Source organism: Vicugna pacos, chromosome 10 (genome assembly GCF_048564905.1).
Source record: "Vicugna pacos chromosome 10, VicPac4, whole genome shotgun sequence".
Lineage (NCBI taxonomy): Eukaryota > Metazoa > Chordata > Mammalia > Artiodactyla > Camelidae > Vicugna > Vicugna pacos.
In genome coordinates, this window is record NC_132996.1 from 14,482,834 (window position 1) to 14,510,207 (window position 27,374).

The 27,374-nt window shown below is 43.7% G+C and overlaps 2 protein-coding genes across 2 annotated transcripts in view; both read right to left on the minus strand.

The window, feature by feature from the left end:
* The window catches only part of LOC102539813 (aldehyde dehydrogenase 1A1-like), a 40,394-nt gene extending 38,809 nt beyond the window's left edge, over nt 1-1,585 (minus strand). The window contains exon 1 of the mRNA XM_072969026.1: nt 1,468-1,585. Within this exon, the coding sequence (XP_072825127.1) occupies nt 1,468-1,518 (51 nt within the window). The 5' untranslated portion in view covers nt 1,519-1,585. The remainder of the gene's footprint in view (nt 1-1,467) is intronic.
* Nucleotides 1,586-20,340: 18,755 nt separating this feature from the next.
* Nucleotides 20,341-27,084, minus strand: LOC116282105 (tripartite motif-containing protein 77-like). The gene is made up of 6 exons (XM_072970710.1): nt 26,962-27,084; nt 26,189-26,284; nt 23,262-23,492; nt 22,780-22,802; nt 21,845-21,942; nt 20,341-20,828 (listed from the first exon to the last, which is right to left on the minus strand). The coding sequence occupies exons 1-6, from the start codon at nt 27,082-27,084 to the stop codon at nt 20,341-20,343; spliced, it is 1,059 nt and encodes a 352-aa protein (XP_072826811.1).
* Nucleotides 27,085-27,374: the final 290 nt, after the last annotated feature.

Genomic DNA, 27,374 nt, shown 5'->3' on the forward strand with positions numbered 1-27,374 from the left:
CAGGTATTATCATACAGGGGGGGAAGAAAAGACTCTGTAATAATAATAATGGGATAATTCAATTATTGCAAATGATATTTATGAAATGAATGTATTTTTTAATGTGCCTACTTTGGATTGAAATTTCTTGTGGATGACAGACTTCGAGTAAGAAAGTTGGGAAAATTGGAGTCTTGCTATCTTTTGGGCATACCTTTGCCAAGGGTAAAATTTTTGGAGGATATGGGCTCATCACATTTTTCATGTTCCCATTGGGAATAAAAATCAAATGGAAAAAAAATTTTCCCTTTTAATAAAACCTTCTGAAAATAATACTTTGATACCGTTTATAGCTGCTGGTCAACTATGCTAAAGGCACAGTCTGATCTCTGCAGACGCTTTCCTGTGAAAAAGAGCCAGTCAGCTAAACAACGTCCTCATTTGTTGTGCTTATGAAAGTAAAACTGTAACAGACTTGAGGATTTCAAAACCATCCATGATTACAAGCAAGGAAACAAATTAATAATAGTGGAGCTTTTACTTTATCATTATCTTATAACGCTCTTGGTTTTTTCACTGGTTAATTCAGAAAGCAAAGTGCCTCTCCCTGAGTTGAAATCGCTCCTTTCTTATCCTCCTTTCTGCCTCACACCATAAAGCTCGCTTTTTAAGTGATCCGGGTCAGACTGGTTTTGGTTGTTTCATTCGTTTTGCGGGGAATTCTAGGCTTTGACTAGAAAGCAGGAACGTAACAGAGTGAAACTGTCAAAGTTTGGAGATACTCTTGATCGACTCAAAATGGATCCATTTCCTCCTCTGAGGGAGCTGTGGGTTTTTAAGTCTGGGTCTGGCTCCTGCTCTTGTTTCTCTAAGTGTTTATAAGTTAACAATGACGCATTGGCTCCAATGGCAACGAATTTGGCTGCAGAAATGAATAAGAATGCTTTCTTTCGCCAAATATGCTAAATAATGCAAATCCAATGCAGTTTTTCGTAACTGGAGTTTTCTTCCTTTATCCAGTTACCAGACTCAGGTCCTTCAATTCGGACACTTGTTTAACATATGGAAAAATCAGTGGTCCTTCAGTATGCTCTGTTTCACTTCAGTATGCTCTGTTTCTCTCTCTCTTTTTTTCTTTTTAAAAATCATTTCCCATTTGTCTCTTTATTGCCAGCAAGTTTCTATAGTAATTATTTGCCTCTCTTATCATACATGCTGGGCCCTGCTGAAGGTTAACAGAACTGCTTAGTAAAGTCCACTCAATCCTGGCACAGGACCTTTTACACCAAAGAGAATTCCTTTCACTTAGAAATGTTTTAAGAAGTAAATTTATGAAAAGTTGCCTGATACGATTTAGAATTCATTATTCACTGAAGACACTAAACCTAGACCTGCATTTTGCAAGCCTTTTATTTTTGTATTTGCAAAGGGCTCAATACACGAGTTTACATAACCTGAGGCAAAGCAGCAAATGTAAATTGTACTAACCTTAGTATATTGAACCTTCAAATTGGTGAGTGGGGTAGGCACCTCCTGCATGTTTGAGGACAGTTCTGGTCAGGCTTCTGGAACACCGGTGGCAGGCTCAGCGATTTGGTTCTGATAGAGCACTTGGCTTTATTTGTTCCTCTTTATCTGCACGGGCTAAGGTTTATTTGCATACTGGGATATGATTGGACGGGCAAACTAGGAGCAGAAAGAAAACAGCACTACTTACTCGTAGCACTTAGGGCAGAAAGCCCTTGATTTTAAACTTAAACCCTTAAGAATCCAGTATTGAAGCTACATCTGGAGACAGCTTCAATTTGCAGATGAATTAATTTACAATACGAAACCTGTGATACGGATACAAAACACAGCTGCTCTGGCCACTGAGGCCAGTTAATCTTTTTTTTTTTTTTGTCTTTTCATGCTTTTTATGCTACTGAAATTTTCCATTCTCTGACAGTCTTGGAATCAGAGAATTTGAGGATTGAAAAAGAATCTCAAAGGGCACTTGTTCTCAGCAGAAGCTGGTGAGGAGAGGACCCAGGCCAGGTGACTTCAGGACAGTGCTGTCAGCAAATCAGTCCATGTCCCAGAAAAGCAGGGTGCTGTTTGTGGAAGAAAGGTTCAAAGTCAGCTTTAAAAAATCATACCCATCAAATGAATTTTCAGTGCTTGGAACGTAGACCTATTAGGATTTTTCAGGAGCTCTGAATTATCTCCCTTTTATAAGTGGAAACAGAAAAGTCAGCAGAGTTTTTAGGGAACTCAGACCACACTGTCACACACTGTCACCACAATGGCAACAGGGCAGTATCATCTGTTAAAACTCATTTAAAGTGATAGTAACCTCTGGTTTTGAAAGTTGACCGTACTTATCAATCCTTGATACAGGCAATTGTACAAAGAGTGAATTTAAACAGGACTCCCAAGTAATTCAAGTTCTTAAAATGCAGTTAATGTTTCAAGTTGGGAACACTCAAAACGGACAATTCTTAACTGTACGACTCCCGTTTTAAGCACAATAGTTTATTTTACTGGAGCTCCAGCCAAAGTTATGGTCAGAACAAGATGGAAACCTTTGGATGCTCTTAACTGATTACTAAGATTAAAAATATGTATGTATTTTCCATTGAAAATTGCAAGCTCCCCCAAATACCAGATTTAACTCCAAATAAAGCTAAGGCTGAGGGAAGAGTTAACTCCAAATCAGGTGCAGGAACCTTACTTTCTCTTTCCAGCCTCACCTGGTTCCCCATTTTACAGAGACAGAGAAAGTAGCTTGCTTATGGTCACAGGTCTAACATAAGGGCAAGACAAAATTCCCTCTCCGACCAGTCGACTCCCAAACCCTGGCTCTGACTCTCGTGCACTCTCACTGCCCTGCTCTTCGTTCGAGAATTCCCTGGTGGGTCTGAGAACTGCCTCTTTTACGTCTCTCAGGGAGGCACCACCCTCCCAGACGAGTAAGTGTAGCCTTTTGTTTATCTAAGATGGGAGTCGGCAAACCTTTTCTGTAAAGAGATACATAACATTTTCTGCTTTCTAGGCTAGATGGTTTCTGTTGTAATTTACTCAGCTCTGCTTGAAAGAAACTACAGTCGATAGGTGAATGGGTGTAGGTGGTCTGCAATACAATTTTATTTTCAAAAACAGGAGGCAGGCCAGGCCCCTAGATTTTAAGACAGTTACTTCCAGAGTCCTTGAGTCCCCTGAGCCTCCTGCCTGAATGCCAGATAGAAACTTCTGTGTTATTTCACCATCTCTCTCTCTTTCCCTCTTTCTTGCTCTCAATTTCATTCTTTTTGGAAAAATCTAATTGTTTTCTCTTTTAAAAATGTCTTTTGAGTTAAATGCACAATTACGCAACCGCGGTTACATAACTTGCAGAGCGAGGCTCCGGCCAGGCCCAGCCAGCTGTGTTGTGCTGCTTTCTAATGCTCCCAGCTTTGCAGTTGTTTGTGGATTCAAACCCTGGCTTATGTATATGAAACTTCCAAGCCCATAAAAACGAACAACACCGCACCTCCTTATCACTCTCTCTCTTGCCTTCTGAGACAGCCCGCACTCTATGGAGTGTGTATCTAAAGTTTTACTAAAAACCCTGCACCTCTTGGTCTCTCTCCCTCTCACCTCTTGAGATGGCCCGCATTCTGCTTGTGGAATGTGTATCTTCTGAGCAGCTCTCCCTTCTGAGTGAGACGGACCGCACTCTGTGGAGTGTGTATCTCCCTGAATAAACTTGCTTTCACTTAAAAAAAAAAAAAAGTCTGGTTTATTTGATGTCCAGGGAGGGAAGCTCAAGGCTTCATAGCGTGCTTGGTGTGTTACCTCACTGTTTCTGTGCTCACCCTTTGTTACACTCTATTGAGTGATTATATAAGAAGAGGTGCCTTTATGCCAGGCATTACTGAATGTAGTAGGTAAAAGGAGCAACTTTGGAAACAGGTTAGCACGCCTGCGCATTTAATTTTAACAAATATTTACCAAGTATCCTCTATGAGTAAAGCATTGTGATTGGTGTATTGGGAACTCTGCAACCCTAGTCTTACTTGAAAGGCAGACCTTTTCTGTCGGAAAGCACAGGGCCTGGAATAAGCATCATCCTGCCTCTAGAATAATATATTCTTGGGAGTGGTTGTGTTAGAGCAGGCAGGTAGCTAGATATGATCAGAGAAAGGGGGACATGGACAAATGACAGAAAACCATACATGCTGTGAACAGGAGTCCTTGGACAGACCAAGAAAAACAGGATCCTCTGGGCTGATTAAAAAACCATATCTTCTGGGTTGATAAGTGTCCTGGAGGCAGAAGGGTGGGACAGGACAGGAATCCCCACCATCCGAATGTAACCTTTCAGTCATTATGACTTCCGTCCAAATGTAACCTTTTGCTTATGGTACCCCCATCCGATGTAACCTCTTATTCATTATGACCTGATCCAACTTCCCGATCAAGACTAAATAAGGATGAAAAATCCCTCCCCCCGCCCCAACCTGAGAAGGTGGAGCTGGGATGGAGATCAGGAAAGACGACCCCCAACCCCTCCCACCAATGAATATTTTGTCCATTCATTTGTACACTCATGTAACAAACTTGCCAAGGAAACTTGGAGCAGCCACCCGCCTGGGTCTGCCTGCTCTTTACTTGAGAGCGTACTACCCATCCCATAATAAATCCTTGCTTTGCTTTCTTAACCTCCGCTGTCTTGTCTCTGAATTCTTTCTGTGACAAGAAAAGAACCTCTCTCCCCTAACAGCTCCATGGGTTAAAGGCCTAGGAAATCACTTCCCTCCCTTCCAAAGGGTAAATGGCTTTGGTGAGAGCACAGAGGCCTAGAAGGCTCACTTCAAGCCTGGAGCCAAACGTGTGTGTGTGTGTGTGTGTGTGTGTGTGTGTGTGTAACATGCCAGGATTTTGCAGCAGAGTAGGGGCTAGAACTTGAACTTGGGAGTAATAGATGAAGGATATGTAATACAAGCTAAATTACACACATACTCACGTGCGCACACACACAGCAGTGAGGGGCAGAAAGGATCATAATTTCTTTTTCTCTTGAATCTGACTTCTTCCAGCCCTTTGTGAATGCCGTTACTGTACCAGGAATCGTATAGACCAAGTCTTCAACCATTGCTGAAGCTGCTGTCTCATTTTACTGGGACTCTCTCCAGAACTCTAATCCTCCATCACTGAAGAGCTGGCAGGGCCTAACCTTCTCCCACCCATGTGAGTAAGTGAAATAAAAACCATTCACTTTTAGCAAACTTAACTTTACGGTGATGTTGCCAGAACTCGGCCTCCGTACCGATTACCAAATTAAGACTCAAAGACAGAGTTTTGGATGAAGTAGGAAAGGCAGCTTTAGTTCTTTGCCAAGCAAAGGAGGTCCCAGCAGGCTAATGCCTCCGAGACTGTGAGCCCCCCTGGAGAGAAGGTAAAGGGTTTTATAGTAAGAGTTCAGTGGGCAGCACTGGTTTCCATAGACATCAGCAAATGGCTGCAATGTTCTTGTTTTTGCAGATGCAAGGGCCCCCTTCCTTCTGCTGGGTTTGTTGTTTATCTTCAGCTTTGGGAATTTCCTAATATTCTTGTGTCTAGAACAAAGGGTGTTTAGGAAGGGGGTCTGTGGAAAAGTGCTCCAAAGAAAAACTTGTTGGGGGAGAGTATAGCTCAGTGGTAGAGTACATGCTTAGCATGCATGAAGTCCTGGATTCAATCCCAGGACCACTGCTAAAAAAAAAACAAAAAAACTAACAAAAACAAACAAACAAAAAGTGTCCTATTTAAAGCCAGGTTGATACATGTTTCTAGCACTGAGGCAGGCTGAGATCTAGAACCTCTTGCTGCAGCACCCGCCCAGGCCAGGACCTGCATGACAAGCAACAAAATACGAAGAAACCACAAGGCACTAAAAACAAATGCATACTTACACAGTTGGGCCGAGTTATCTTGTTAGATACAGAAAACAGAAGCCCAGCTGCCACTTCTGAGGTGTCGGGGGCAAAGGCATGGCACTGCACATGATCTCTCATGTGCAGCACCATGAGGGGGTTGGGCAGACCACCCAACCAGCCCCTCATCCAGCCCAACCCTGATGGGCAAAAGCAAGAGAAAAGCCATTTAAACTTTTGAACAGTTAAGCAGTTACAATTATCAGATGGTCACTGATGACAGTGAAATACAAAATAGCTTCTTTTCATATTTTCTGACTTCAAAATTCCGGATAGATTTGTTGAGCCAAACTTCTTTTGCTCAACACCATCCACCATCCCCAACTCTTCAGTGTTGCCTTCAGCACGACTGGGTGAGCCTGCTGGTTGGTTAACCCAGCAATGGATATATCCCTTTGCATTTGATCACTGCAATTTCAGCAGTGGCTCTTATACCTATTTCAGTTTTAATAATTTGGAAAAAGTGGATCTTGTATGTATGTGATAAGAGACTCTATGCTTGGTTGGCAACTTGGTGTTAAAAAATGAAGAGAGAAGGAGCATTTGAGTACTTGAACATAGGTGTTTATTAGCCAATTTCTGTTCCTCTGCCAGTCTTCTCCAATTAGCAAAATTTCTTTACTTCTGATTTCTCCTGCTCCTCACATATCTCTTTGTCTTGTGTTACCAAGAAAGGGCAGATGCCCCTCCTATCTGGTAACAATCAACACTAAGTAGTAGTGTCACTAAAAGAAACAGTAGATTAAAGCCTCAATAAGACAATTTTTTTAGTTTAAATAGGTTTTTGCCAAACTTCATGGGCCAAAACCATTTCTTCGAACTGGGCCTGCTGCTAAAGTTTGAAATAACCTTGCGCAAATTGTGTTCACATTGTTTTTGTTTCCTTAAAGTGCAAAAAAAAGTTAAAGACATTAAGACATCTTTGAGGCAGTCTGAATGTAAACTTCTTTGAGATTTTTATGAATGTTCTCATTTTAAAAAAAATTGTCTTAAGCACAGATTGTATAGCCAGTGTGTTAAATAACTTGATGAGACTGAGCATTTGTATAACACTCAGTTTAGTTTTCATAGAAATCACTTTCCCTTTCCTCCAAATAAAGCAACAACTTAACATTTAATTCAATCGTGCCATTGAAATCCTAGGTTCACATGAATGATCAGATTTTGGAGCAAAGCAGGGAAGACTGTGCCCAAAACTGAACGTTATGTAGACATGAGGGTCATAAGATTTTTTTCCTTTTTTCTTTCTTATTAAATTTTTAAGTCAAATATATCATATAGAGAAAACTGCAAAAATCATAAGTGTACATCTCAGTAAATAGTCACAAAAGGAACAAAACAAAATAACCACCACTGGGGTCCAAGAATAGTAACAATATCAGAGCCTCGCAGCCCTGGCTTTGTGCATCCTCTCTGTCACTGTCCTCTTCGTCCTCACCTCAAAAGACTAGTGTCTTAACTCCTAATGCCACACAGTCTTTTTTCCCTGATTTGGAATTTGTAAGTGAATTACACAGTCAGAATATTTTTACAAAGGAAATTCAGAGGTGCACGTTAATCTGGCAAATGAGTTAAATGGTGGTTATAGGTAAAGAAAATTTCTCAGGTAATGCTCCCCACCCCAGTTTACTCCAATAAATGTAAATGATAAATGCAAAACACACAGCAAGAAGTTAGCATTTTTAATAGTTGAGGGACACTTTTAAATCCCAATCCCAGCACATGTAAGGCTGCAGAGAAAGGACTCTTCTCAGAGTTGAATAGCACTTGGCAGATTGTATCAGAATATCAAAAATATTCAACCCTTGATCTGGTTATTCTACTTCCAGAAATTTACTTCAAGGAAACAATCAAATATGTGTAAATTAGAGACAGGTATCTTTAACATAATATTATGTATAAAATAAAGAAAAAGATAAATCATGGGCATGCAAAAAAAGTAAACAAATACTTGAGGAAGGACCTGATGAACTTTTGTGATATATTGTAAATTAACAAAAAAGAAAAAGAAAAAAGAAACAGGGTATAAACCTGTGTGCTGTGTGTAGGGATGCTAAGAAATTGTGTTTCACTCAATATTTGGCCAAAATCTGCAATTTGCCTTGACCTCGGCCTCAGCATTTGGAAAGCTGAATGGCTGAATTTTGACTACAGTGGCATTTCTGGCATTTTGAATTTATGCATGATAAATAAAAAAGTCTCATAATTTACTTGGTTATATTTTACATAACTTTCCCAGGCTGAATAATGACCCCCAAAATATCTCTGGAACCTATGAATGTTACCTTATATGGCAAAGGAAAGTTTGCATATGTGATTTAGTTAAGGATCCTGAGACTATTTTGGATGATCAGGGTGGGCCCTAATGCAGTCATAGGTATCCTTATAAGAGGGAGACAAAAGAGATTAGAACACAGAAGCAGAAGGCAGGATGACCACTGACGCTGCTAGCTTTGACAACTCAGGGGCTAGGAGCCAAGGAATGCAAGGAACGCTGCTCCAGAAGCTGGAAAACACAAGGAAATGGGTCCTCCCCCAGGGCCTCTGGAGGGAGCTGGCTTTGCCCAGCCCTCAGATACTGATCAGTGAAACTGATTTCAGCCCTCCTGCCTTTAGAATTGGAAGAGAGTAAATGTGTACTGGGTTAAACCACCAAGTTTGTGGTAATTTTTTACACTGGTCATGGGCACTAAATACACTAATCAGTGTAAGCAGGAGTTCAAGTTTGCCAAACAGTACATGCTGTCACTGGTCACGCACTTTGTAACTTCTTCTGGTTTATTGTTAGTATCTAAATATTCACGTTCAAATAACAGAAAGCTTCCCCTCCACCCCCATCTGCATCTTGGAATAAAAACTTCTCAGTTGCTTGTCATCTTGGAAACCTTCCAGTTTCAGTTGTAATGTAAGTGGATAGTCATTCTATTGCAAAAATAAGATGCAATAGTAATGATATTTATGAAAGCTATCAGTTTTTTTTAAATGATCATTTTAGCTGGATGATATCAAACTTGGTTTGCATTTACTTGCTTGGATTTTTCCCCACGTTTTGAAGTTACACAGATGTACCCAGATCTCATAAGCACAATCCAAATTGATCTTCCAGGCTCTGGCTTTACATTCTAGCTGCTTGTTGGGTACCTGAGCTACATGTCACGTCTGATCAGGAAGCTCTGGGTTTGAAAATTGAGAACCTGCATATTTGTTTTAGGTGGACCATGTAATATGAGAAAAAAATAGAAACATTTACATAAAAGTCCAGATTTTAACTTAAACAGCAGAAAACCCAAAGGGTGTTTTGTCCAGCCTGTTCACTGAAATCACCCAGGGAATTCAAAACAAAAGAAAAGAGAATAAAACAAACATTCTGATTCACTAACAGTGGTCTGAGCCCAGATACTGGCATGCATGGAAAGTTCCTCCAGTAACTCTAATGTGTGGTCAGCTGTCAGAACCACTGAAGCGGCTCTGGCTCTGTTTCTTCCTGGTGCTTAAAGTTGGAGTGACATCCACATTACTGGAAAAGTTCTAGAAATGCGAACTCACACCAGTAAATCAGAATCTTTGGAGACAGGGCCCAGCAATCTGTGTTTCGAGTCTGTTGGGTGATTTTGAGCCAAACTCAAGTTTGAGAAGCACTGCACTACAGCATAGACACAACTTACCTCTCTTCTTTAGTTCAGTCTATTCACTCAATTACATTAACTACCTAGTTGTTAGTTTACATTTTAAGACCTCCTAATTGAACTCATTATTATTTCACCCAGTCAAGCCCGTTTTCTTGAATTTTCTGTTTCTGATTATGACAAAACAACACCAACCAAACATCAGGCATTTGGACTCTTTCCCTTTTTCCTGTAAAATTATTAATTTTATTCATTGAAATAATTATTACTTTCATCTTTCCAGTGTCCTGATATTTTAGGTCTGGGTTTTAAGGACCACATAGCTGTAATATTTTTCAGTCCAGTCTAAGAGTCCGCCTATAACATGGATGTTTAGTGCATTCCTATCTAGTTCTATCTGTTGTAATGACAGATGTACTTTCTGTTTCCTGTCTATCTTTTGTCAACTAGGATTAAGTTTGGTTGCCTGTCATGAAAAATGCAGAACAATACTCAAGATGGAAATGGATTTCTCTATCACATAAATAGACATTGTAAACTGGTCATCTGGGGCATGCATGGGGACAGAGCTGAAAGATACAGACGCTCCTTCAGCTCACTGGTCCAGCATCCATGAACTGACTCCATGATTATGATGATCCTAAATTAAATTAAAAAGTTAAAACAATACCATGTGATCACCAGGATTATGATACACACAATCTCTCTCTCTCTCTCTCACACACACACACACACATCTGGTATCTACATCAATAAAGCATCCAACACACAGATGCATTTTTGAGAAGACAATTAAAAATCCACTGGGCTCAAGCTCAGTGGGGTAATCGGATGAGTTATTGACATCCACCTTAACATATGGATTTTAGTCCCTAACTTTTACTGCAAAACTTCTTTCCAGTAAGAACATTGTCCTATCTATTAACTTATTTATGCGAAGATTGGTTCAGGGGCCCTCATGTCCCAGCCCACGTATAACCGGCTGAGAAGGCAGCAGTGACTACAAGAGGCACTTCCTCTTTACCTCTTGTCCCTTATACGATTGTAAAATAAAAGGCCCTGCAGATTCTGGTTTCTCCAAAAGAAAGGCTTATCCCAGTCTCAGGGGCAGTGGAGATTTCCCTGTCAAATCAGTTTCCCCCGAGGGTGAGTGGATGTGAGGACAGACCGGCTCAAGAGGAAGGAGGAGCAGGTTGCAGGCTGACCGGGTCTGGTAGGTGGCCAGTCTGCCCGGGCCGTGCACGCCCTGTGTTCCCGGATTGGGGACCGGGAAGGGGGAGGCACAGCCTCATATTGTGGGGGTCCCGCAAGCTCACAGAGCAGGTGAACACCCACATCAGATATTCCAGACACATGGCTACAGGGAAGATTCTATTGCCATAAATGGAAAGAAAAACCAAAATGCGCATTTGACATGCTCTTCATACAGAACAACACGAGGAGGTTACATGAGCGAGGAAGGAGCTGCAACACGACGGGGGGCCCTTGGTCTGCGGCCCCGCGGAAGGACCCTCGGGGCCGGAGTCCCGGGCGCCCGGCCGGGCCCTCCTCACGCGCGGCCGGGGCGGACGGAGGGCCTGACGGGGAGAGGGGCCCGGCCGTCCCCGCACCTCCAAGCGAGGGAGCGCCTGGCGGCGTCCACGAAGCTCGCGCTCCCGCTGTCGCAGTCCGGGAACCGGCCGCGCGGCGCCGAGGCCGCTCCGCGTGCAGCGCGGTGGCCCAGGGGCGGTGGCCGGGCCCCCTCACGCGCACGAGCAGGAAGCCGCCCCCGCCGGCGCCCCGCAGCCCGCGCGCGTCCGTCCTGAGCCCGGAGGCCTCGCGGGCGCCGGCGGCCCCGCCCCGCGCGCCGCCACGGCCGGCTGCCAGCGGTGCTTGCGCGAGGGGGAGCCCCGGAGCCCCGGGCAGCGACGCACCGCGGCGCCCCGGCGTCCGAAGGCCCGGCCAGGCCGGCGAGCCGGTACCTCAGACCCCGCGCTTCGTCCCGCAGCCTCATGTGCCGACTGCTGACCTCGCTGTTGGATGAAACGCTCCCTGTGGAGAGGGGAGAGAACATTCCAGCAAAATCTGTCTTAAACATAGTTGTCTCTGCAGGGGAGGGTCCACCCAGGGTGTCACTGGAAAATAACCTTGTGATTCAAAGGTCCTTTCTGACTGGAAAGCATTGAGTTCCAAAGTTGTCAGCATGTCTGGGGAAGCAGATAACTGGTTACCATGAGAAAACCTCCCTAGAAATTCAGACATCATCAAGGAGGGGGAGGTCATAGTTCCTTGTGATCTAAAAGCCTGGACACCTGGGCGTCGATCACCTTTAAGACCAGGGCAGTGTGATTACCTCCGCCTCCCCCACCCCTGCTCAGGGGACAAAAGTGCATCTTAGACTAAAGGACTGGTGATGGCCCTACCAGGAGTGCTGCGGTATTCCAGCTAGATTAGCAAATAGACACTGAAGAAACAAAACCTAGAAAAAACAAAACCTCTTAAGAGAGGTTGCCTTGTAAGAATTCTCTGCCTTTGCTGTGTGTTTCCGACCTGAGGGCTCTCCTTCCACTTCCTGCTACTTCACCCCCCGGGGGTAGGTTCATCTCGGAGCTCTGTGTAGGGTCATCAGCCACCAGTTTGCTTTCTTGTGGTTGTTCCCAAATTCCTGGTTTCTGCATTGAATTTTGGGGCCAAGTAGGGTTTTTTTCTGATTTAGTCATTGGGAAAGCACATCATACATTCAATTGCTCAGAAACATTCAAGCAGATACATTTCAGCTCTTAGTAACTCCACTTAAACTTTGACTTGGAATATCCTGGATTAGGAGTCAGTTTTGTAGGACTCGGGGAACAGCTGACATTGTATGTGATGATATTTCTAAGGCTCAAGGAGCCATTTTTGGAGCATGTACTTTTGCATTACATAAATTATTTATCGAATTTATAAGTAATTGGTGAAGCCTGAATCTCATCTATGCCTGTGCAGCTCCATGATTTTGTCCCGATTATAGTGACTCTATGACCTAGTATGTCTGCACATGCCTATTTGCAGGCTGTTCCTCTGAACAAGGTGAAGGAGGAAGAGGGGAAGACGGTCTATAGGAAACCATTCCTGAAGGACCTTGCAGGGCGGCCACAGCGATGGGGTGACACTCACCTCAGAAGCAGTTGAGCTGGTCCATCAGCTCAGTGATGGGCGGTGCGCGGAGTTCCGGCAGCAGAGGCCGAGGCACGTGCCGCTGTGCTGACTCACTCCTGCAAGGGGGACGATGGGTTAATCTGCCTGCTGCCCAGGACTTTTTGTTACACAGCGTTTAAGGAGAGTCAGCATCCTTCAGCTCAACCGTCTTCATCAAAATCCCATTCTGCACGATCATGGGCTAAATTCGTGCCATTTTTGAAATTTTAACTTATTCTTCTTGGCATGATTCCACTTCCATTTCTCACCTAATTCCTGGGAAAACCTAGTTCTTGCACTTCTATGTGTTTATGATTTTTAAATCTAACTTCAGAAATAACTGGCTTTTTAGAAACTTTTGCATTGAACTTCACAATACATACCTCCCTCAGCCACAGGAGCAAAAAATGCTAATTTCAGTTTTCAAGGATAACAGGAAATCATATTCAGCCACACATACGACATACACCCAGGCAATGTAGGGTCATGTAGTAACTGATATCGTCACTTTGTTAAATGTGCTTGATCTTTCACAGCCCTCACAGTGCCCCAGTCGGCAACAGAAGAACAGACTTCCCATTTCATTTTGTCTCCCAATTCCTGTCAAGAAAAATAAAAAGCTTAAGATTAGACTTCTTTTTAAAATAGCCCACCGGTCTGTGGGCTGGGGAAGACTTCAGAAGAGTTCCAACCACCACCGCCAGAAAGCAGTCTGGGAAATCCATTTTCCTTCTCCTCCCTGAAGAAATTTCCAGCACAGCATATTGACAGAATCTAAATTCTTGAAAACTTAACAATCCTGAGTGTGAAATAGAGTGAGAAAGAGAGAGGGGGAGAGAGAGTGAGAGGGAGAGAGAGAGGGAGAGAGGGAGGGAGAGAAAGACAAGGGCAGTGACTCTGTTTTGCTGCTGCCCTCAGCTCTGTGTACATTGGTCTTACCTAGGTCTGGCCCCTAAAGGGTAACATGCCCCAAACTAAGGACAGCTCAGACGTAAAATATCCCCAACAGGAAGTGCAAATATACATGAGCTTTCCCCCAATGCCTCCCATTGCGCAATTGGAGACCAAAAAAACTGAATGACAGTCCGTAAGTTGTACCTTTATGCTGTTTACAGACAAGCTACAAAAGGAGAGTTTGAGACAGGAGTGTTCCCTGGGGAATCTGCATAATCACAGTTCCATAAAGCCTGCTCACCCGTGATTTGGATGGTTTGAAATTTATTTCTCTTATTTCCAACTAGGGGAGACTCCCCCCTTAAATGCAAGACATGAAGAAATGTAGGGCTGGTACCATCTGATGGAAGTCAAAGGTGTGAGCTTCAGATAATATATTTTCAGGCAATTGCTCCGTTCTTACCTGGAGCAGCTCCACATCTGGTTTGTAGCACATTTCCATGAGTTCTTTATGGATTGCTCTGAGGTCTGTCCTCTTCCCAGTCATTTCCTCTTGCCTTTTCTGATCTGCAGACACGTCTCTTGGCCTTCTCTTAGAAGGCTCTCTAGGTAGTAATCTTCTTCATCCTGGAGATCTAGAGGGAGCATCTGATACGTTTTCCTGATCGTGTCTCTGTAGCGATACACATAATACTGTTGGGAGATGGTTTAGAAAACATTTAGTTTTCTTTGATTCATGTCCGCTTCCAAGGAGCTATATTCATCCTCAATTCATTTCCTCCCTCTTCTCAGAAACAAAATTCATTCCTCTTTCATTTTCATTCAATTGTGTTCCGTTCTTCCCTACTGAATCCAGAGCCAAACACACCCCTTCCTCACACCACTTTCTTCTACTTCAAGAGTTTGTGAGACGCCTGGAGAAAAGCTTTGATGGGTCGTTTCTTTCATATGCATCCTGTCAAATCTGAATGACCCCATGCAAGCGACTGAAATTTATGGGTGATTCACAGGCTGTATGCAGCCTCCTCATTTCAGTCTCACTGTGTAAATTTGTCTCTCATCTCAAACCTCCCAACTCCACAGGCTGACGTTCTCTCTTTGCAGCCTCGGTCCAGTTTACTCTCAGAGGTAGAAGCCGTCAGCAAAGATCTTCCTAAGATTCTCACCCACCTGCCCTCAGGCAGATGTCCATCCTCGTAGCCCTTTCCCCCTGCCCTCCTTTCCTCTATGAACGGGTTTCCACCTCCCCTCTAGGGCCACAGGCTCCTTCCCACCATGTCCGGAAGGTCCTTGGTCCTCACCCCCTGCATGTTCCCTCGCAGCGTGGATGGAATCGCTCACTCTCTCTCTCACTCTGCAACTCTGACTTTCTCTTTCCCCTTTTGTTTTTGTTTTGTTTTTAACACATCTCTTTTCCTCCTACTTGAACCGATATCATTCTCTAGTTAGTGAGCTGCCACTTTTCACCATGACCGTCTCACTCCTCAAACTGCTGTTCATTTTCCGTTGCATCACCTGGGCTCGGGTACTAATCAGACTGAAATACTCATGGTTCTCAGGGTTCTGCCCTTCTCTTTCTAGAATGTATGACGTACCGAAATATCAACCTGAAATAATCCATGGATTTTTAAATACCTATTTGAACTCCAGAATTGGGATGGATCTTAAGCCTGAGAAACTTCCCCGAGACCCTGAATCCTGCTTGTGGAATTGTCCCCTTCCCTCGAGGTGCCTCCACCTTAGCACTTGTTGCACATCCCCTAGTGGCTCTCTTGTTGTAGTTACTGCCCCATTAGAGTCTGAAACCCCGCGAGGCTGCGAGGGTAGGCTGCAATGGTGGAAGGAATATGTATTTCCTGGTGATCAACCCACTCTCAGAATTTCGCGGCACGTGATGATTTCACCTCGAATTATTATTAACAGATACGTTTCTGGCATGTCTGTGTCAACCTCTTGCAAAGAGAAATACGTTCGCGTACTTACCATCCAGGGGTCAGTTCCTCTGCCAACTGTCGTGAGATTTTGTTCGATTTCTTGTATCTTTTCCCATGAAGATCTCATTTGGTTGGCCAGCTTCTCCTGTAACGAAGAGAACTATGAATTTCAGCACCAGGAAAGCAGACAGATGGGGGTTTCAGAGCCCGAACGATGGGTGTCCCAAGGCGTTAGCTGCCGGTCCTTGCGGGAGACCGGACGGGCCGGAACGGGCCGCCACGCTTCCCTGCTCTCCCCCAGAGACGGCAGCGTCAGGCGGCGCCGCGCTGCAGAGCCCCGGGCGGCAGGCGCTCCCCCCCCGGAGGAGCCGGGCGGCCGCGCTGCCCTCCCGCCGGCCGCGGGCCCTCGCGGCCTCGCTGCCCCCGTTCCCCCGCGGCCTCGTCGGTGGGCCAGCGTGCGTGCGCGCGCCCTGCGCTCCCGGGAGCCGCAGCAGAGCCGACAGAGCGGGCTCGTGTCGGCTTCACGGAAGACCTTGCTTGCGCTCCTCGGAGCTCAGGCGCTGCCGGAGGCCGGCTCTCCTGGGACGGACGCCAGGTTCCTCGGAAGGAAGTTGCTTCGAGGCGTCTCTCCTCTGACCGTTGCCTGCACACGGGGCAACTGGCAGGCTCTCCGTTCGCTCCCAGAAGAGACAGGGGCAGGACCAGCAGAAGCTGGGCCCGCAGCCTGTGGTCCCCGGGTCTAGAAGGTAGTTGAGGCACACGGCGCAGGTGAGTTCCTCCTGGAAGGTTCCTGGGATGCCCGAGTCCATGCTCCTGAGGGGAGAAAATGAGGAGTTTATTCCTCTGCCCGAAGGCAGACGAGGCCTAAGCAAATTTGGACTCAGGCTCCGACTCAGTAACGCGCTGCGTCTGGGGCAGAAGAGGCTCTGACACATTTTGGCTTTGACACAAATGGAAAAGCGAGACGCAAGGAGGGCTCCCAAGCGCTTCGGAACGTTTTCCCCGCTGCCCGACCAGCACCGTCTGCTTCCTGTCCCCTTAGCTGCTACCTGAGGTGGGGCCTTAGGTTTGCTGAGGTCATTTTCCTGCAGACAGCTTGAGCTTCAGGAGCTTGACCGACTTCAGAGCTCCAGGTGGTGGGTCCTAAGTGTTCTAAAGGCACCGGTCACAATGCCCAGTGCCGGTCGCGGGGCACAGGACACCTGACTAAGGGTGCGTTTCGTTATTTCTTGTAGTTGACAGGCCTTTTCCTTGGATGTCCTTTTTCATCTCAGTCTGAATCCACACCCACAAGCACTTTGTGTTTCCCAAAACCTTCCTGAATACATTCAGAGTTCATGAACAGGAGACTAAATGCCGTCACGTTGGCTCCCGTTCTAACCAGAATCTACTGGCATGAATACGCTCATCAGCTGCATTTTCCCTCCTGTTCTTGTTTTCTCTACCACACTCATGAATCAAACCAAACCTTAAAGAGAACATATACCGGCGTCTCCACTCTCAGGGTAGCCTGAAGTAGGCACTGCATATGGAGGCAAAGAGTCCTAAAAATCGTTTTAGGTTCTACATCAAACAGAAAACTGTGAGACGCCAGGCACCCGCTTTCTGAGTCTTTTCCGTGCACGGAAATTACTAAGAGATGAGTGAAGCCAGAGAACTAACAGTAATCACCGTATTAATTCCAACTCGCATGCCAAGACTAGATGACAAAATGGAAATGGAATCACTTCCAGTAAGTGGGCAAACAAGGTTATTTCAATGAAACCACCTCAGTTTTCTGGTAAAATTAGGAAATTTTGTTTTTGTTTCCCTCAGGAGGGTCACAGGAGCTGCTCCAAGATGAATGGTGTACCCACCTAAGGAGAGGCGGACGACTCTATTGTGGGGAAGGCAGAGGACAAATCCAGCCCGGGGATTAAGGCTTCCAGGTGCGGGAGCGGCAGCTTTCAGAAGCCTCCACAGCCAGGTGAGCTCTGAACACTCGCTCTCAGTTCTGGAGAAAAATGAGTTTGGCCCCTTGAGTCTCCTTATATGGAGCCTCTGAAGACCACGCCCACGTATTCAAAGCCTTTTGTTGGGTGTTAATATGAGTGATTAGATTTCCTCAGACCTAGGACGAGATTGATTTAACACCTTGGCTTATCTGCATAAACACATCTCTGTGACCCTTGTCTCATCAAGAGCCACTGATTGGACCACAAACGCCTACCCTCACATGGGCCTTGTTATCTGAGTTTCTGGATATCAAGGATTTTTATTTTTAATTTACCAAAGAACTTGGAAAGTTTATCAGTTAAGGTGATTAATAAATTTCTTTGAAAACATGGAAATCTGTTTGCTGAGATTTGTTTAAATACTTTTTGTCATGAATAAAGTGCTTTATTTTATTAATTGGTGGATTTTTGAATTTTAAAGCAAGACTTCAATGCAAGAACACTTGAGGCCAGCATGGAGATTTCTCCTTCCCCTCACCCACCCAGTATATAATACAAAGAAGAATGTAAACGATATTTACTAAGCATTTTTGATAATTGCTAATTATTGGGAAACCTATAAAAATGTGTTAAGTTTATTCTTCTTGAAGAAATTCAAAAACATATATATTCACCGTCTTTCCTCTGAGGGTGGTCTGCCTTCAGTGACTTGACTGCACAAAATAAAGTAGGGAAAGTGAAACGTAACTTTCAGTGAAGAAATCCGGCTCAGAGTTCCATGACCAAGTGATCAAGGTTAATGTCACCAGTGATGTCATGTGGGGACTCTGACTTGATGTGAAGAGTAGGGCGCGTCACCACTGTGGTCTTCCTCCCAACAGTTTATAAGCCCAGTCTAGTCATACAAATATAAGAAAACTCAAAATTGAGGACATTTACAAAAATGCCTGACCACTACTTCTCAAAAATGTGAAGTTCATGAAAACCAAGGAAAGACGGAGAGGACAGTAAGGAGACATGCCCATTACTGCAGTGTGGTATGTAGATTGCATTCTGGGGCAGGAAAAGGACTTTAGTAGAAAAACAAATGAAATCTGAGTAAAATCTGGAGATCAAGAGTAGAGTGTCCCAATCTGGGTTCTTAGTTTTGACAAACATACCATGAAAATGCAAGAAAATAGCATTAAAGAAAATTAAAACTGGGTGAGTGCTACATCCTTTTGGAACTACCTCTGCAACTTTTCTACACATCTAAAAAATGTCCTAAAATAAGACTAAAAGCTTACTAAAAATAATTGTCAATAATTAACTGGTCAAGGAAACTGTTTCACGCATACAGTGCAATATTCAGTAGAGGTTGAAAAGAAGACATTCTCTGTAGGTACTAACTAACAAGTTACATGATGTATTTATGTAGTGAAAAAGGCACATTTAAGGAATATATTTATAGTATAACCGTACTTTTGCAAACAAGTCCACATAAACTAATGATACTGTCACAGGTGGCGTGTGTGGCGTGTGGAAGCCTGATTCGGAACTGCGTCTCTGAAATCCCATAGCTGGTGTTGCTTTCCTTCTCAGTTCTGCTCTGTGTCCTACTTTCCGAGGTCCTCGCCGCTCTCCCATGCTCCCTGGGGAAAACTAGCCTACACACCTGGAGACGTGAGTGGATTTGAATCTTGTGGACACGGGTGGCCGTCGTCCTGCAGTTCCTGCACTGAGTCCTTCAGCACATACCTCTGTGACACCGGAGGGGGAAAATCACCCAACGACTCGGGGTGAAGGGGCACAGGGCATCATACGCACTGCAGGGAACATTGGGCTGCATACATCTTTTCCAGTTAGTGTTTTCGTTCCCTCAGATAAATACCCAGAAGGGAAATTGCTGGATCGTATGGTAGATGAGGGTCACATGGCGGTCATGCCCTGTGACATTGAAACTTTAAAGATTTGATATACTTTGGAAACATTTTAAATGCATTTTTTAATGGAGTACTCTTTCTTTTAAACCACAAAAATTTTACTGTCTGAAATTTCTGAAGATGCAGTTTTATTTTCTCTATCAGTGTCATTCTGTTAAGATATGATTGCATTACTATTTTCTGTCTGTAATGGAGAATTTGTCCAGCCCATGAATTCTGAAGCTAGCCTATTTCACGTTTCTGTTAGGTAGTATCCCCCGTTTTTCCATCTGATTACCCTTACATTTAATGAGACTTTTAACAGTGGAATAGCATGTTTTTGTACATGACCTTGTACATCTCTTAATTTACTCAAACAGATACATTTCCAGCAGGTAGGTCTTTGCTACTTGTTTGGAATTTATCTGTACATGCTATAGACATGAACCTTCTTCTAACAAGTCACCTAGATGGAAAGGCCAATAGTGGGTTCTGAGTTTTAAAAAGAAAAGTGTCAGATGTGGTGAGTCCCTACAACAAGATGGCCTCGTTTAGGCCAGAAGGTTTAGCAATAATTCCACGAAGGAGATTTTAAAACTGAGACTTGAAGGGCCATGGTTTGTAAGAGGCACAGCAGGGAGAAGGGAATTCCAAGTCTGCCCGTGAGATGAAACCTGTGCTCTTGCCTTAACCCATTAAGCTGGGGAAACACACCCAGGTCTTCTTTTATCTCCAGCCACCCTCAAAATCAAGCAAAACACCAAGACATAGAATAAAGAGGGCACAGTGTTCTAAGAGAGATTATTTTTATTTAAAGAAAATGGAAACAAATTTATACACTTAACATATCAACCCTTTAAAATCAATCAGTACATCTCACAAAGGAAAGTGAAGCTAAAGAAAATCAAGCAGGCACTAGCTTCGTGATCCCAGTTATTGACGTCCTGATGCCTGTGGTCGGATTTCTGACTTGTCCCAGATTACGGGTGTCCAGAGCAAAGAAAAGGCTTGAGAGGAGACGAGAAGGAGCATGAGAGAAAACTGCAGATGAGAGAACGCCTGGCCACATTGACAAAGCTCACTACACCACCTTCATAATCCAGGAACACCCCCACATGGCCCAGAGGCCTTTTGGCGTATTGAGGTAGCAGTGGGGAGGAGGTAAAGAGATGGCACTGGTTGTTCTCTTTGATACAGAAAAGGAGAAAAATTCCTTCTGAGTCGACCACCATGTCATTCTTCCTTGTCCAAGAATCATTACAAAACCCAATCGCCCAGTTAGCACAGTCTGCCACATCCACCTCCCAGTAGTGTTGACCGGAAGTGAATGACTCAGCTCCCCACGCAAGAAAATATTTAGATCTTGTTGGATTGTTGGCGACATCAGGACGATCAGACAGCAGACGTCTCAGATCTTCAAACAGAGGGACTTGACAAGTGACTGTTTCATTATCCAAGGCAACATACACTGCAAGAAGAAAGGGAAATTGTATTAATGGTGTCATAAATTTACGACGGACGTGAGCTTTACATAGTGTCTGGGTTTCCTAGCTCATTACTAGAAGTAGGAGACAGAACAGCAAGAGAGATCTAGAAAGTCCAGGGTTACTGGTCTGTCCTCATAAAAAGAAGATTTTAACGAGACAAGATGGAAAAAAAAATCATGATTTTTAAAAATATACATAAGGAAGAGGCATATTGCTAAGTTTTAGCCATGCTTTTCCCTGGAACATTTGAAATTGGCATTTAATTAAAACTTCACAGTCAGAAACAAAAGTAGCCTGGCCACCTCCTCAGAAAACATACAAGAAAAATAATAGTAATAATAACTCCCAAGGAGCTTTTCTTTTCCTAACGTAAGGACTTTCCCCTAAAGCCTGCAAAGCTAAAATATAATGAAAGAAAAATTCACAGTTTTTGAAGTGGTTCCTTTGTGAGAATTTTCTGCCAGCATCCCTTGAAAAGAAAAGGGAGAAATCTAAGGAAATGAGTTGTCAGCTTACTTTGCCAATGTTGCACATGAACTGTGTATAAAATTCCATATTATGTTTTTAATAAAATTGATCATAATGTATTTTTATATCATGTGAATAAAATGCGTTCTTTGTAAAGTGGATGTATTACAGAGAGTTTCATAAATCAAGTTAAAACTCTCCAAGCATCTCACAAGCAGTGATAACTCACCTAGAACCTGGAATGTACTGAATGTGCATGCAGATTCCTGCTCCATGTGAACAGTCAACACTGCACCCCTGTGAGCTGCAGGCTCATCTTTCCCTATTGTTTACCGTCCAGAAACCTGTTTACAATCTATCATAAGCGGCTTTTCCCCTCAGGTAACATATATATTATTCTTCTATAAAGGTAACCTTGGTTATAAAAGTTCCAGCGAAGAGCCCACAGACTGAGCGATGGGGAAGGGTAACCCACGGGAATCTAACAGAGGAGAATGTGCAGCTCTGTCACCCAGCGGCTGCCTGTTACCTTGGAATTGGTCGAGCCAGTTTATCAGTCCGGGCCTGGGACATGAACCGAGCTCTGGGACTAGAGGCTGGGGCATGTGCAGCTGCGCTGACTCACTCCTGCAGGAAGAACACTTAGTTACTCTTTTTGAGCTCAAAGTTTTCATGACAATGATTAGATTTGCATCCCCCCCCAAGACGCTTCATTGAAAGCCTCATAATTAGGTTCAGGGCCATGAGGGTGACGCCACCAAGTGGGGACTGAAGCAAATCACAACTTATTTCATGGAAAATAAAATCCCGTCCCGTCTCCTAACACAGCAATTGCAGCGACCAATTCAGGTTCCTCGTGACTGAATCTGATTCTTCTCAGCCAACCACTTGCCTATGCAAAATGGTTTGAAATGGAGGACTTTGGAGAAAGGCAGTTTGATCTGTAACCCACACTAGTCACCACTGAAATGCTCGGTGTCTGCGTGACCACAGCTGGGGCAGAGGAGCTCTGCCGGGGCAGTGGCCCTGCTTCCCAGGACCCCGTTCACAAGGTGCACCCTAGGATCTTTCCTTTTCAAGGTGCCGTGTGCGACACCTGGAAACCCAACCCCCGATGGCCCTCTTTATGCCTGGGCTCTCCCTGCATCCACCTTAGTTTTTCTCTGAAACTCCTAATTCTTGCCCATAATCGCGTCAGGACTTTGGGCACATGCTCACTGCGTTTGCATGTCTAATCAGGAATGAGAGTTGTTTTCATGCCACCTTTGCACAGAACCCTGCGTAAGCGCCCTCCCTCACTCCACCTGAGGCAAAACAATGAAAGAAACTCTAACTTCTGAGAAAGGGAAACATAAATACATTACGAAGGAGGTTCTACATCATGATAACTTGTGCTCCTGTTTCAACATCAACTGACTGATCACAGATTCAATTCTCAAAACTTGAAAAGGAGGGCAAACTTACTTTTCCAACACAGTTTCAAAACCCTGTAGAGAGAAAAACAGAGAAGGTCAAGTCTTAGCACTTTCCACAAAATTCAGAGTGGAAACTTAGTTTCTTAATCCCAAGGGTGGGTGACCCCAAATTTCAGCAAACTGGACATGAGAATGGGAAGGGGAAATGAGCTGCAGAGATTCCCCAATTTCTCATTGCTGCTGGGACCAGATACAAATCCATCTCTCTTCAAAGAAGCTTCTTTGTTCAGTAATCTAACATGTATTAGGAGAATTTAAGAAGCATCGTCTAGGATTAATTTAACCTACTTCTCCACAAAGTTTTGTTATTCTTGTATACGGCAGGGATGGCCCTCAGTCCTTAGCAATACCCAGACCCATCAAACTCTTGTACCACAACTTCAGAGAGCGTCTTTCCCACACATGATGGAAGGCAAAGAGAAGGTGGACATTATCTGAGAACCACACGACTCTCCGCTCCTCAGTCCTTACCTGGAGCAGGTCCATGTCTGGTCTGCGGCACAATTCCTTCAGCTCCTCGTATATCCCTCTTAAGAGTTGCCCCTTCACATCCATATTGTGTTGACTTTCCTTAAGTTGTTGAAAAATCTCCTTGCTTTCCTCCTCTATTCTCTCTAAATAACGTGTCTCTTCGTGGTCGCCCAAGGGGCACATCTTCCAATATTCAGCAAAGATCATCTTCCTCCACAGAGTCACATAACCCTAGAGTGACCATGAATTAATTAGGTCATATAGTCTGGGAGATTTCATCCAGCCTAGTAGCTACTATTTGTCCTGATATTTAGAAATGTTGGTACATTCATTATAAACAGAAATTTTGGAACTCCTTTTTAAACTATCCTCATTTTTTAAAATTTCATTGCGCCTGCAGTCAAAATCTTGACTCTAACTACTTTGCCTCAAATATCCACATTTTCTTGAAAACAGGTACTTGTGATTTAATAATTGTGTTGGATAACATACAAAGAACTCCAATTCTCAAATCTATTTAGTCTGTCTTATCCTCAGATATTTTATCTACAGGCTGACTCTTTCCTTTTAGGAAATAATAGCAAATAGAATTAGATAAGCCCTTTCCATAATGCTTAGTTCCAGGTCCACAAACTGCACGTGGACCAGAACCTTGTGTGCGTGAGTGTGGCTTGACTCTTTCTGACCGAGGCTTCACCTTCCACATCTTAGCTGACTTCCACCCTAGCCTGAGACACTGGTCAATAGACAGCCAACTTCTGGTCTTAATTTCCATCTTCTCTCTCTTTTTTTTCTTTTTTCACTTTCTCTCTTCCTTCTTTCTTCTCCACTTTTTAAAGTAGTGGCCCCCATTGTTTGAAGCAAAACAAAACATCCACCATTGACCTGATGTCTCCATTTGGTTCTCGTGCTGTCATCTTTATCTCCCAGGAGCAGATTTTTGAATCACAAGTGTACAGTCACTGCACTCATTTATGAAACTCTCAATCTTTCATCAAAGCAATGAACCATCTTCAATTCCCAGCACTTTAATGAAACCACATTCATCATATCAAGACCCTCCCTTGCTGAATCCACACATTTCTTAATACGCAAGTTCCTAATCTCTTCATCTCACACCAGTCCTTCCTTCTAGAAGGCCTGTCCACCCTGGGTCAGTCAACCCCCCTCTCTCTGTTTCCCTCTGTCAATTTTTTTCCACCTGCTCCTCTTTCCCAGCTGGACCCATGAACACAGAAAGTCCTCCAGTTATCTTTCCAGGTGGGAATTTTACTCTTTTCTTTTAAAAACTCTCCTGGACAATTTGTCAATATCCCTGCCCAGACCAACTCTTTCACATAAGCACCAACCTCACTCACCCAGTTGCCTACAACCTATTTCTGTTAGGATATCTCCCAGAGACTCAAAGTGCAACATTTCTCAAATGAAAATTTTCTTAACCCAAGCCAGCACTTCCTTCTTTGTTTCTATCCTCAGTGATGCTCAAACCTCAAAGCAGAAACTGGGTCTCAGTTTTTAAAGTTTATCCTCTTAACATTATACATCACATAAGTCCTATTTTCTGACATTTCTCGACTGTAAAGAATATCCCTGAATCTGATCATTTCCCATTGTCTGTAGTCAGTGTATCCCTGAACGTTCCTTTAAGGATTCCTCAACTTTCAAGTCTGACTTCCCATTTCTCCATGCTCTCTCATTCTCCTTCATATCAGGGTCTGCGCGATGGAGAAACAAAGGCAAGTGTGGAGTGGGAGAAGCATAAATTTAGTCGGAGATGTCGTGGGTTTCGTTACCTCTTCCTAAAAAGCCCTTTCCCCAAATAGACACCTGCCTCGATTGCTACCCTTCTGTCCAAAAGTGATCTTCCATAGTGAGTCTTTTCTCATAGTAGGTAAAATTCAGTTTTGTCAAATTACTTTTCTTACTTGCCTTTACTGCTGTATTTTTCTCAGAAGCACTCATCACAATGGGTCACACCATAGATGTTATATTTAGACATGTTAATTCACCTCCCGCATTACTTTCTGAGCTCCTTGAGTACAAAGAAATCTACTCCTTTTTGTCTGTTTCTGCATTAGCTTAGAACAGTTACTGTGCTAAACGGCACAGCAACCACTCAATATTTCAAAGAAAAACAGTGCAAATTATAACCCCAGTACATCACCTTTAAATAATTGGGTGGATTTTGTTACATCTCTTTGCCATTCATACAGCCCCATTCAACTTTCCTTCTTAGTGGGAAGTGCTTGTTTTTTACCTTTCTATCATTAAATCTTTACTTCTTTGAGGGTATAAGTGTACTTTAATTTCACTCTTGTATCTGTGATGCTCAATCCACATTTTTTAATCAACAAATGTAGACCTAAATTCATCAGCCACGTATTTAGGTCACATTTTGACCTGAACTATCCTACATTCCAGCCATACCTCTCAGCCCTGCGCCTCTTATGATACATGTGACAACCAACATGAACTTTGTAGAATTCTAACTTGATGATTCCTGTAGTTTCTAGTCTTCAACTGTCACAACCTGCCTGACATCCCCATGTATTTCTGACTTCAAATTGCCCTTTACCAAGTAGCCAGCTAATGTCTTCCTGAATTTTCAAAGATTTTCCTTTGGAAAAACCTTGGGTTTATCTCATTCACTAAGTACAGTATCCCTTGATAATTCTGGTTTTTCTCTGTCTGTTGGTGTGTTATGGTGTTACACAGGAAATAAGCTCTTTTAGCTCGGTATTTTGATTTTTAGAAAGAAATCCTCACAAAGGGACATACTCCGTTGTACATGATTAGATGAGAGCCTTCCACTGTTGGTTACCTACTCCTAGAGGATGATGAACATTATGATTTTTAGTTCAAGAACTTACTGAATAATCAGCACGTGTCCCAAGCCGGTGCTGAATGAAACAGAATTTCTTGCTTACCTCCCACATCCTGACTTTGCTAGTTTCTCTGTTTAGATTTCTTTTATTTTCTTGTGTCTTTTCCCACACAGACCGCATCTGCTTCAGAAGTTTTTGCTGCAAAGGAACCAACCATGTGATTATCAGATAAGGTGATACTGACCATTTGAAATCCTAGTGGAAGAATGGCAGGAAATATCAGATAAACAATAACTAAAGATGGCAAAGGACCAATTTATTTTCACTGTGAAGCCAAGTTACCTAGTGTGTAGCATGTGTCTGTCCACAGACTAGACTTAAAGTGGCAATGGGTGCTTCTCCATAGAGGAAACTGGCCCTCGTCCTTTATTTCACCTAGCCAATTTGCATTAAGTGACTATTGTCTCAGATTAGAGTTGCTCTGCTGCTAGTTTTCATCTCCCACTACTGTTACTTTAGCTAAAAGACAGCGTTTCTAAGTATAGATTGTTACATTAGGCTTGTTGCGATCATGGTTATAGGGACCAAAGTCACTGAAATTACCAGATTTGTCCACCTTAGTCTCACACTGAATTATCCCGATTCCAGTCATGATCATCATCAATGTCAAATCGATTGGTAAGATTTCAAGATGTAAAAACTGAAGTGTTTAAGATTGGGACCATCCTTTCTTCAATAATAGTCCCTGGCATGTAGTACTAGTTGGGATCTGCTTTATATTTTACACGAACGGAGAATAATTATTCTCACTTCAATTGCATTCGCTCTCAGATCCAGTCCCCCAGATTCAAACTCCTCTCTCAGCCACTGCTTACCCGGTATTCCTCAGCCATCCACTCAATGGAACAGTGCCCGTGAGTCACGTGCGCCTTCGACTGGCAGCAGGGGAAGCACAGCGCATCCTTGGTGACCTCACAGAAGAAGCTCTTCGTACTCATGTGTATCTCACATGTCTGTTCTGCAGAGCTGGGTAATTCATAGGGTCTTGTCCTCCTGGCAAGGAACACCCGTGTCTTCAAAATGATATTGGTTTTCAAATTTACTGGATGGGACGTTGCCCTGCACACTGGGCAGCGAGGGGGATCCTGGGCTTCCTCCCAGCAGATGCAGAGACAAGGCATACAAAAGCTGTGCCCACAGCCTAGAGTGACTGGGTCAATGAAATGCTTAAAGCATATGGAACAGGTGAAGTCATCCTGGAAGCTGTCGGCACTCATGTTTCTGAGGA

Bases quoted from the DNA above. Each gene is read 5' to 3' on its own strand.
- LOC116282105 (XM_072970710.1), bottom strand. From the start codon at position 27,084: ATGAGTACGAAGAGCTTCTTCTGTGAGGTCACCAAGGATGCGCTGTGC. The intron at 23,493-26,188 runs GTAAGCAAGAAA...TGGTCACTCTAG, and splicing joins GCAAAGTCAGGATGTGGGAG to GGTTATGTGACTCTGTGGAG. The intron at 20,829-21,844 runs GTAACAGGCAGC...TTCTTCTTGCAG, and splicing joins CTGGCTCGACCAATTCCAAG to TGTATGTTGCCTTGGATAAT.